At 38.6% G+C, this 11,658-nt stretch overlaps 1 protein-coding gene across 5 annotated transcripts; it reads left to right on the plus strand.

Moving 5' to 3' along the window:
• The first annotated feature begins 451 nt into the window (after positions 1–451).
• Positions 452–11,427, plus strand: LOC104607904 (potassium transporter 8-like). 5 transcript variants are annotated; one of them, XM_088903330.1, is made up of 9 exons: positions 452–638; positions 2,596–2,677; positions 2,778–3,249; positions 3,340–3,393; positions 7,227–7,487; positions 7,571–7,623; positions 9,542–9,665; positions 9,749–10,003; positions 10,303–11,427. In XM_088903330.1, exons 2-9 carry the CDS (start codon positions 2,639–2,641, stop codon positions 11,355–11,357), a joined length of 2,313 nt encoding a protein of 770 aa, XP_088759456.1. In that variant the 5' UTR covers positions 452–638; positions 2,596–2,638; the 3' UTR covers positions 11,358–11,427. The 5 variants fall into 5 exon arrangements, with proteins under 5 accessions (XP_088759456.1, XP_010271968.1, XP_010271966.1 ...); XM_010273666.3 differs by lacking the exon at positions 452–638 and adding an exon at positions 2,150–2,423 and having other exon boundaries at positions 2,775–3,249; XM_010273664.3 differs by lacking the exon at positions 452–638 and adding an exon at positions 2,166–2,423 and having other exon boundaries at positions 2,519–2,677; positions 2,775–3,249.
• Positions 11,428–11,658: the final 231 nt, after the last annotated feature.

The raw sequence follows: 11,658 nt of genomic DNA on the forward strand, positions 1-11,658 counted from the left end.
GGATGAAATTGAGTGTTACTTTGAACGTCGAGCTTCATTTTCTAGACAGATTATTTTAAGATAGCTTATAAGCTTCTTTTCCATGCGCTATCGTGCTCGAATTTCAAACTACTCCAGTTGTTTGATGCTACCGAGCGTTACTTTGACGTTCAAATTTAATTGTCTGAAAACTCAGCTAGGTTGTTTCTTCGCTAGTACTCTTTTTATCTACCACTCATTCCGATTCTGTTCTGTTCGACCATCAATACCCAAAACCTGAAAACCTGTTAGAGAAGTATAAGCAAATCTGGAATCTTTTTTTTTCTTGACTTTGTTTTTCTTCTTTCTTTTTAAATTACATATATCTTCCAATGCAAATGCACCAGGCCAGACGTAAAAGGATGATTGAGTCGTCACATAAGTTGTCTGTTTCTTTACTTTATTATATTTCACTCGCAAAAATATCGGATCCAGATCAGATACCTGGATTTTGTTGCCGAATGATTCATTCTCATATCTCGCTGAAAGCCAGAGCACAGGCAAAGAGTATGATTGAGAAAGAGGGCAGAAAATAGAGACGTGGACGCGACTGATCGATCACTCGCCAGTGGGAATCCCACTTAGTTAAAGCAACGTGTCCTCTTCACTCAACTTAATTCGTAAGCATCCTGGAACCTTCTCGGTTTTGCGCTCACTGTCTCTCGATTTCTTTATTCAAGTTGAGCTTTTCAGACATGAAATTGCAGAAGTGCAAATTCAGAGAAAAGACTTTGCTATGTTTTTTTATTATTTTAATTAAGTTTTTGTTCTTCATATGTTTCTTTCAATCACGATTCTGTTCTCTCCTTTAACCCAAACGAGTTTCTGAATCTGAAAGAACAAACAGCGAAACGACTTTAATTCTCATCATCAACATCAATGATTATAATATTGTAACCATGTTAATATAAGGTAGGAATGAGTTGAGTCCAAGAAACTCGATTAATTCGGTCACAGAGTTACTTTTTTTTTTTTTTTTATAAATCATCACTGATTCAGACATTTATGACCATGAATCGATACTGATTAGTAGGTAATTGGTTGCCCTTCTTTTTTAAATAAACTTTATTAAGGTGACTTTGCCTAGCAGCCGACCTTCTTGTTTCTTTTGATTTTGAGTTCCTTCGTGGATTTAACGGGGTCCATGGAATGAACAAACAATTATATTATATTAATGAAACTTGAAACAATTATATAAAAAGAAATGAACGAACACAAAGAGATTCAGCTTCTCATAATTGGAATTTTGAATGGTTTTGAGCTTCAATGCACTAATCAGGAAATGGATTGTGAGCTGTTAAACTTCTCCCCTGTTTGGAGTTTGGACCCTACACAGAATTCGAATGAAGCGAAGAGATGCACTGACAAACCTTGACTCTGCGACTCTGCCCATTAAAACATCCAATTCATGCCTCAACTGCTCTCTTTAATTCTTTGTTTCACGAAATGCACTTATAAACCTTTGACTCCAGTTCTTGTTTTCTTCTTCTGCTGAGCCTGAGAGCACTTAGTGATCAACCTACCACAAGTCCGGCAATTGGGGTACAGGTGGGTCCGTCCTTGCATCTAAACTGACATGAGATGGGACTCCGAGCCAAGTTTTCGGCATTACATCCCCCCATATTCATTCATTCTGACATAGGAGTCAATTTCAGACGGAGCCCAGAAGGTTACGTCTGCAGAAATTAGGTTTTGATGGATACTGGCAATCAGTTAACCATTTTTCAAAGAGTCGGACTTTTTGTTCTGAGAATCTGAAGGGAGCAGCGACTCCACACAGATGCTACCCGCAAAGCCGCAACTACACAAACACCAGTGGTGGAGGCTCTACCTGAAATGTCTAATTGGTTTTGGCAACCTTTCCGAATTCCGACTGAGGGGACGGTGTGGATTGAATGTGCAGTCAGTAACTAATGATAACGATAGTGTTCCAAATCAACGGTGTGGATTGGATAGGTGAAGGTGACGTAGGCCTTGGTATTGTATATTTGTATTCCCCACCCACAACCACAAGCCACAAACAAAGTAAAGAATCCAGTCAACAATTCAACATGTTTTATTCAAGAGTAAAGAGCCGGCGTAATACTGTGTTAAAAGTTAAAAAAGGAAAAGTTCCCGTTTTGCCTGCTTCCATTTCCTTTTTCTCTGCTCCACTTTCTCATGGAGCCAAGTGGAGTGGCGCAGAGAAAAGGTAACCCAAATAAAGAAACCAGTGGGAGAAGGAGAACAAATTTAACAGAAGCAAAGAAAAAAGAAAAGCGGAACTGAACAAGTGAAGACTGAGGAGTGAAGCGAGAATTGGGAAACATATAATCGTCTGCTTCAATTCCAACCACCCTCTCCAGTCTCCACGCTTCAAAACTCTCTTCTGTGTTTGCTTCTGGAGTCTCGTCTTTGTTCTTCAGGTGCCGCCATTGATGGTTGTTCATCTGCTTTTTGTACTCCTAAAATTATAATCTGAGTTCCCTATATCATTTTTAAAATTTGTTTTTCTCTCCAGTTACTGCAAAGTTCTTAATTTCTTCTTGAGAAGGTCGTTTATTTATCCGGATTTTTTTTTCTCGGAATCTCTTCAAGTTATGGAGAAAATGGGTTTTCTTGGAGTTTGAGTTAGCCCGTCATGGATTTGGAAGGTGGTATTTACGGGAGTCCTGTCAAGGTGAGATGGATATTTTCTAATACGCGCTACTGAGGTGAGGTGCTGTAGAGCGTGTTTTTGATGGAAGTATTGTTGTTGTTGTTTGTTGTGGTTGCAGCAGAAGCAATCATGGGCGACGGTTTTCACTCTGGCTTATCAGAGCTTGGGCGTTGTATATGGGGATTTGAGTACTTCTCCTCTTTACGTTTACAAGAGTACATTTGCAGAGGATATTCAACACTCAGAGACCAACGAGGAGATTTATGGGGTGTTGTCCTTTGTGTTCTGGACGCTAACGCTGGTACCGCTGCTCAAATATGTATTCATCGTGCTTCGAGCAGACGATAATGGCGAAGGCGGAACTTTTGCGCTGTATTCGTTGCTGTGCCGGCACGCCAGGGTGAGCTTCCTGCCCAATTGCCAGGTTGCAGATGAGGAGCTATCGACGTACAAGAAGGATGGCATTGATACCCCCGGCAGGTTAAAACCCATCTTAGAGAAGCATAAGGTGTGGAAGAGAGTGCTGCTTTTCCTGGCTTTGATTGGAACATGCATGGTCATTGGTGATGGGGTCCTCACTCCTGCAATTTCTGGTACCTACAATTCCTTTATTGTGGGTTGATTTCGTCTAAGTTTTGAAATTGAGAACTCACCTGAGGGATATCTGATTGTGGTCTTTGCAGTCTTTTCTGCGGTGTCGGGTCTTGAGCTTTCCATGTCCAAGGAGCAGCATAAATGTAAGATCAAGGAACTTTCTTGGATTTTCTGTTACTACAATCACCTTTGACTCTTTGAGAAGGGAAGGTAGCAGCCCTTTCTTGGCTCAAGTAGATTTTAGTGTTGGCGTAGGCAATAGAGCTTCTTTTCTAGTGCAAGGAACTAAGTCAGGTTTTATCTTTGAAGAAGATGACAACTTCCCCTTCTAATGGTTAATGCTTAACTGGGAAGACGGTAACTTAGGCAGCCATCAATTAGCAGCTAGAGAGGCAACATATACAGAAATGCACTATTCCAGAAACCAAGAACACTCCAAAAGTCTTGTCTGTCCTCAGTTGGACAGGTTTAGTTGTCGGAAAGTACAAAATCTATTGTTTTGAAAAATTACCACTCTATTACTCGGTCGAGTTTTAATGGGATTGATACAGAATTTACATAGATCAGAAACTGTAAAATTTGTCTGTAATGTAGCATAAAATATCCTCCAATCCGTTAGGTCCTCTAGTTTAGTTAGGTTAATGATCGTTTGCAGCTTACTTGAAGTGCTATTACTGTCTTCACCTCCTAGTCATTTTTCATTCCAAAATCTGTTGTACTATAATTAAAAGGATTCATTCCACAGCAACCATTCCACCGGTGGGGACAATGGAGGATGGAGATAGTTTAGATAAAGAGGTCTTAGCTTATTGACATTGCATAAATAAAAATTTGTAACAATCCTTGATTGATTGCTTGAAGCATGTAGAGCTAATTTCTCGGAGTTAAAACTCTCTGTTCCTCTTTTTTTTTTTTCATTTATTAATAACAGCAAAGAGAAGCGACTTTATAGATTCCAATATAGCATGCCTATTCTCCTGTTCTGTTTGATTAGCTGAGGAATGGAAAATATTAGGTTGAAAAAAGTGGTTCCTCTGGTTCCCTTCAAAGGGAAATAATCTGGTCCAAGCTAAGCCACATGGTAGATGCCATAACCCTGGGGTGGTCAATATTAATGTATGCGTATTTTTTGATGGATTTTTTTTGATAAATATATATTTTTTCTTTTATTGATGTATGCCTTTTACTACAGATTTTATATACCAATTAGCCCCTGCCTACATACTGTCATGATCACTAAATCTTATATTACTGATCATGATTGATCTCTGCCTACGTAATGTCATGGTTGAAGCCGGTGCATTATCTCCTTGATTATGTTATTCATTTCCTTGTGATCATCATTAGGCACTCCTGTCATATTTATGGTTAACATATTTGTCATAGCTGTCATCCCTTTTGCTACCTTTGTATATTTTCCTGTACGTTCATGTCCTGGATCATTTTCATGTTGGCTTATTTCTATAGGAGCACACCATTTGATGATGCAATTCTAACCATTCCATTATAGTTCAACAAAATGTGGCCCATAGGACTTGGATTTCTCGGTGGTCTTTTGATGATAAGGACTTTTTTTTTTTTCCTGTTTTGTTTTTGTTCTGGCCTCAAACTTGTGGTAGACAAGCATGAGCTGTCCAGCATCATACAGCACAAATTTACTTTTTTCCTTGTGTGTGCATCTGAATGCATTATGGTTTCAACATTATAATTGCAAACTTTTCTAGGTTACTAAATGTAAAGTTGATCCATTTCACCCAGATGCTTATTCCTGCATATATGTTACATTTTCAGTAATAGTATGGTATCCCCACTATCATGATATTAAGAAGTAAGAACATGCTTTATTACATACATTATATATGTATTGTGCAAGTTACAAGGGCCATTTATTAGTGCAACCATAAAATCTTTACCTGACAAGTGTGAGGAGGGTTTTTTTGAGTCTGAGAGTGGGCATATTGGATAATGGCCCTTTAAGAGTATTACTGACATTTTGGTAGGTAATTCTTTCATAGGTTTTGTATGCATTGCCATCATATTGATTAGTACCTGTCTCAACTGCACTCTCTGGCTTGGGTTGTGTGACTTAACTAATTCTTGCAAAGGGTTCAAGAACCACTCTCTAAACATCTGGAAAACCAATATGTAACAATTTGTCTGATAAAAAAGTCATACATGGAAAATTAAAAACCATAATATGTATACCCTTTATCATGAAGAGGTGGTGATGGATACTTGCATCATTTGGATTTTTGTCAATATCTTCTTTTTTGGGGGGGCACTACTTTCAATATCTTCTTTAGTTGCTGTTACTTTTACATTTTCTACTGTGCAAAATTCTTGTTTTTTCTCAACCTTCTGAAACCACTTGTCTTAGGATGAGTCACCAATGCCACACTTCGTTTCAAAGCCTCTTCAACAACTCTTCTATGATTAGACAGCCCACTCCAGAGTAAAGTCATCAAACTAACAAATGCAGAGAATGACCATAGCGATTGCCTCTCCTTCTGGATCTCTTTTCTGTAGCACTTTCTTTTTCTTTTCTTTTCTTGTAACAACACTATGTAAAATTCCACCCACCTGTTTAATTGTGACTGCATTCCAAAATAACAAACTTCAGACATTTAGCATTCTCAGGTTCACTTGAGACACCACCATGTTTGGTAATTTGCATTGTATTGTTTAGTAATATGCATCTAATGTGGAAGTGCCAATGAGTTACATACATGCACCTAAAGAAATTGTCTTGGGCTCTCTGTTGTGCTTCCATATCCTTGCAAAGTATGGCCTTTGCTCAAGTGTTAAATTTCTATTTAATAATCACCCTTTGTTCTTCCATTCTTTTTCAACCGTCTTAGAATATAACCAGTATCTTTGTTACTGTTATTTTTTTCTTTTCTTAGGGGTCAGCTTTTATTTGATTACAAGCCTATTCCAATTTGAAAACAGTGTCATATCATCTAGTAACTTGCAGGGTGGTTGTTTAAGGGTTTAAACCTTGCTAATAATTTTATTTTGATGCACATAACATCCTTTATGTCATTTAGGATGGTTTATTTTGAAACTTTGCCTTACAAAACTAATCCATTAAGAACTGCAAAATTAGAATGGTGGACTTTTATATTATGTGGTCATTACAAGATAACTCAATTAAAACTATGTTTTGAGTGTCTACTTTTATATTATGTGGTTATTACACAATTGTCCAAACTATCTGGGGCATTTGGAGGGGTGGACTGGACATAGACCTAACCATTGGTATTTTGTGCACAGAGTGTCTGATCTCTAACTTGAACCTGCGTTCCCACACTTGTCAGCCTGAGTTTTACCATCACGCCAAGTTATGGCCCCTTTTCATATATATATGCTTATCTGAGCATGTGTGTCAGGAAAGCAGTATCATTACCTAACCAACTTTAGGTTGGTCTGCACTAATCTGCCAGCTCGTTGACCATTTCTATTTGTGTAATTTCAGTTTACCAGCACTTCACTATGGTCCTCATATTGGGTACATTAGAAAGCTGTTAGTGTAGCCAATTTGATGACTAGTTAATATAATAATTGAAGAATAAACATACTTCACAAAAAATTTGAAGAAATAAGCATATTTATCAAAAAAAATCATAATTGAAGATATATACTGTACTTATTGGATATGATGAATATTACACCTATTCTTATTCACCTAATTCATTAGGCAATCACCTGGTGTCTTGACTTCATCAAAATTTGGAACCTGCCATGATTAATACTGCAAACAAGCAGTATTCTGCCTTTTGAAAGCAGTTAAGGTTAAATCCAAATGTCCCTATATAATCCTTTTACCTATTTCATGACATGCCAAGATCGTTATTGTAATTTAATCCATATATCTATTACCCTGTTCATTCCGTACTATGTTAGTGCATATGACCAAATAGTGTATTTCATGGTTTGATTTCAATTTTCCTAATTTTCAATTTCTGCAAATTTTCAGATGTAGAGGTTCCAGTTGCCTGTGTCATACTGGTGTGTTTGTTTGCCCTCCAACATTATGGCACTCACAGGGTAGGGTTCCTGTTTGCACCAATCATTATAACATGGCTCTTATGCATCAGTGTGATTGGTGTATATAATATCTTCCACTGGAATCCTTACGTGTATCAAGCACTATCTCCTTATTACATGTACAAGTTTTTGAAGAAAACCCAAAGGAGGGGTTGGATGTCCTTAGGTGGAATCCTGTTATGTATTACAGGTATATTAGTATGCTATTGACTATACATTTTTCATGCCACCCATGAGAATGCATTTTTCTAATGCTCATTTCACTTCTTGCAGGTTCAGAAGCTATGTTTGCTGATCTTGGACACTTTTCCCAGTTATCAATCAAGGTACATGGTGTCTATATGTATTAATGGAAACTGTCCTTGGTATAGTAATTTGGTGATTGGTTGTTGTCAATCTTCTATTATTATTTTGGATGGTCTGCTCACCTTTGTGTTATTTCTTGTCATGACATTTTTATGCTCCTCTCATTTAACGTTCTCTCCATTCATTTGATATTGACATTTGAATTTTTTTACTGGAAAAACTTTTCAAACATTCTTTTCCATTTCTTTTTGTTCTATGCTGATGAATGTATTAAAAACTTTGTTTGGACCATCAATCTTGATTGAATTGAGTATATTACCTTATATAAAAAGGAGAGTTCAACTTCATGTACTTCCATCTAAATCTATAGGGTCTATTTACATTTCCTATTTGACGTCTCTCTCTCTCTCTCTCTCTCTCTCTCTCTCCCATGCGATTAATGCTGATGACTACAACAGCTATCAGGTAACAGGAGTTGAATGAGAATTACTATGTGCTTGTGTGTGCAATGGAATGCTTTATATTTCTTCTATTTAACTGCTCCTCAAGAATTGCTTTGTCATTTTATTTGCTCTTTATGAGTAATTTTTTCCATGCTAAATTTCATATTTTGTCTTGGCATAGTAACGTCTTTAAAAAAAAGCACTTGTAATAGGATACCCCCCCCCCTTTTTTTGAACAGGCACAGTATAATTTCATTTCATTCATGCTAATAGGATACCCCCTTTTTTAGAACAGGTACAGTATAATTTCATTTCATTCATGCTAATAGGATACCCCCTTTTTTACTGGTGCAAAGAAGTACCTGTAATGGGATACCCCATTTTAGCCACATGGAAGAATTTTATGACCAACCCATGCCATTCATCAGATTCAGAACCTTCTGAATCTGCAATCCACATCAGTCCTCTTCAACTTTAGATCACATTTATTATTATTATTATTAATAGCCTTCTAATCTTTTTTTTTTTTTTATTTAGAAGCTGTGTATAATACAGATGGCAACTTAAGTAAGATCTTTTAGGCCAAATTGGTAATCAGAGCACTCCTCTTTTGTTTCTTCTTATTATTGGTAATCAGAACACTGTTTTGCCCCATAATAATTTTCCACATGTAAAATTCCTTGGTCATTTAGGGAAGCTCACAAATAACCCAGCTAGAAAACTCACTCACCATACAAGGTTTCCTAATAGGGTCAAGTAAAGATTTTGTGACCAACTTAAACCATCCATTCAATAGGGGAACCCTGTGGATTGTCCATGTGCATCAGGAGAGTGTATGCAGTCCTTTTTAATTTAAAACTTCCCGGATGAAAGGGTTGTTTTAGACCTGTGGCTAGGTCTTTTTGCCTATAACTTTTCCTTTAAATAGGTCGAAAGGGTATAGACATGGAATCCTTTTGGGAGTCTGGATCTGCTATACACACTTGCTGTGCACAACCTGCACGTACAATAGAAACACATGTTCAAGACCCATGTGTGACCTGGGAATTTGCCAATTTATTACAAGTGGAAGACTGGAAGTTGTAGAGCACTTTAAACAATTTTTATTTCAATAATACAATTAACAGGGTAAAAATAAACCTGGGGAAATTCACCTCTCTCCACTTGCCTATTTCTAACTGAGTCTTAGGTGTGATCACCCCCCCTCCCCCCAGCCCCACAAATTTATGGGCTTGAACTGTTCTGCTTAGTGCCATATTTAATATAGGCAAATAGGCCCGGAATCCCAGCCACCCACTCAATCTGTAAACTTTATGATAAGGTGCTAAACCGGGTCCAACCTGGCCTGCACCCCATGCCAGAAACATGCAGGTTTACATGGGCCCAGGCTGGCTGGGTTCTGGACCTCTTGGTAATCTCTGAACAACTCAATTATCTTTTGCTTTGATATGAGACATTGAAGCTCTCTCTCTAATTGATTCTGGCCTATCTGCAGATTGCTTTCACCTCTGTGGTTTATCCATCCTTGATATTGGCATATATGGGACAAGCTGCTTATCTGTCCAAGCATCACATTATTGAAAATGACTACCATATTGGATTCTATGTATCAGTTCCTGGTAATTTTCATGCCATGTATTTTAGTAATTAAAATTCAAATGAACCTCCTAGTTGTGGCTGATAGAAAGTTTTGATGGGTCAGAGGAAATAAGATGGCCAGTCCTTGCGATAGCCATACTTGCAGCAGTTGTGGGAAGCCAAGCCGTCATCACTGGGACTTTCTCAATAATTAAACAATGCTCCGCTTTGAGCTGCTTCCCAAGAGTGAAAATAGTTCACACATCATCTAAAATGCATGGCCAGATTTACATCCCCGAGATCAACTGGATTTTAATGCTGCTATGTTTGGCAGTTACAGTTGGATTCAGAGACACAAAGCGAATGGGAAATGCAGCAGGTATGCCCATCATTTGGATGGTTTAGTGGTATTAGTCTTTATCCCCAATCATTTCCCCTGATGTGGGTTTCAATAGGAAGACAAAGTTGTTCTTTGGATGATCAATCTCAAGCAGTAACTTCCTTTTTGGAGTCCATTTGACAACTAAAGGTGTATGCAATACAAGGAACAATAGGGGTAGTCTACAATCTACAATCTACAATCTACATATCAAAGGAAGGTCCAAGTTTTTCTTGATTCGCATACTACTGTACTAGTGTTTATTGCTGATGTACTCCTTACTGTTGCCTCTTGAACAGGTTTGGCAGTCATAACAGTCATGCTAGTCACCACCTGCTTGATGTCCCTAGTTATAGTTCTCTGCTGGCATCGAAGTTTGTTCCTAGCTGTTTCCTTCATATTCTTCTTTGGCACAATCGAGGCTCTCTACTTCTCAGCCTCCCTCATAAAATTCCTGGAAGGGGCATGGGTCCCCATTGCTCTTGCCTTCATCTTTTTGATTGTCATGTATGTCTGGCACTATGGCACAATCAAGAAGTACGAGTATGATGTCCAAAACAAGGTTTCAATAAATTGGCTCCTGAGCTTGGGTCCCAGCTTGGGAATTGTGCGCGTACGAGGCATTGGGCTCATTAACACTGGTCTTGTCTCTGGGATCCCAGCCATTTTCTCTCACTTTGTCACTAACCTCCCAGCCTTCCACCAGGTACTAGTCTTCCTCTGCATCAAGTCTGTCCCTGTGCCATATGTTCGACCTGAGGAACGTTTCCTTGTTGGACGTATTGGCCCAAAAGAGTACAGACTTTATAGGTGTATTGTACGTTATGGGTATCGTGACGTGCAGAAGGATGACTTGGAGTTCGAGAAGGATCTTGTTTGTAGTATAGCAGAGTTCATCCGTTCAGAGAAAGCCGAACCCAATGGAGGACTAGTAGATTTGGAGAAGGATGATGAAAAAATGACAGTTGTTGGCACGTCTTCAACGCATTTAGAAGGGGTGCGGATGTGTGAAGATGATGGAGATTTTGCTGAAATTGCAGGCCCATCAGAGCTGAGGGAGATACAATCGCCGGTGAGGCCAAAGAAAAGAGTGAGGTTTGTGGTGCCTGAGAGCCCAAAGATTGACACGAGCACGCGAGAAGAGCTGCGAGAACTGATGGAAGCGAGAGAGGCAGGAATGGCATTCATCCTTGGACATTCCTACGTGAGGGCAAAGCGGGGGTCAAGTCTAATAAAAAAGCTGGTCATAGATGTTGGTTATGATTTCCTTAGGAGAAACTGCAGGGGTCCTACTTATGCACTTAACATTCCCCATGTCTCAACTCTTGAGGTGGGGATGATATACCGTGTTTAGTTGTTTTGTTTTTCTTTGTTACCCATGTATCTGTATATGATAGATCATAGATCAAATCTTTTCAGGGGAAGAATCTCTCTCTCTCTCTCTCTCTCCATTGTTATGGTTTGTCCATTGGCTTGTCCACTCTGATATTCGGCTAACACAGTCAAATCTCAGATCTTTTTCCTGGTCTACATAATTGCACATTATGTCCATAGAACTGCACACTTTCTATACCGGTTATCATGTATTAGCCCGCTTTCACCTGCCAAGTTTCAAGGTTACTCCATTAAAACCAGCCCTCAAGTCGAGTCATTAA

The sequence above is a fragment of the Nelumbo nucifera genome, chromosome 4 (assembly GCF_055504915.1).
Source record: "Nelumbo nucifera cultivar China Antique chromosome 4, China Antique-T2T, whole genome shotgun sequence".
Classification (NCBI taxonomy): Eukaryota; Viridiplantae; Streptophyta; class Magnoliopsida; order Proteales; family Nelumbonaceae; genus Nelumbo; species Nelumbo nucifera.

What these genes read in the sequence shown, in the direction of transcription:
- LOC104607904 (XM_010273666.3), top strand. Translation starts at nt 2,639, where the DNA reads ATGGATTTGGAAGGTGGTATTTACGGGAGTCCTGTCAAG. An exon ending in AATCCTGTTATGTATTACAG is followed by an intron (nt 7,488 to 7,570) that starts GTATATTAGTAT and finishes CACTTCTTGCAG; the next exon opens with GTTCAGAAGCTATGTTTGCT. An exon ending in GCGAATGGGAAATGCAGCAG is followed by an intron (nt 10,004 to 10,302) that starts GTATGCCCATCA and finishes CCTCTTGAACAG; the next exon opens with GTTTGGCAGTCATAACAGTC.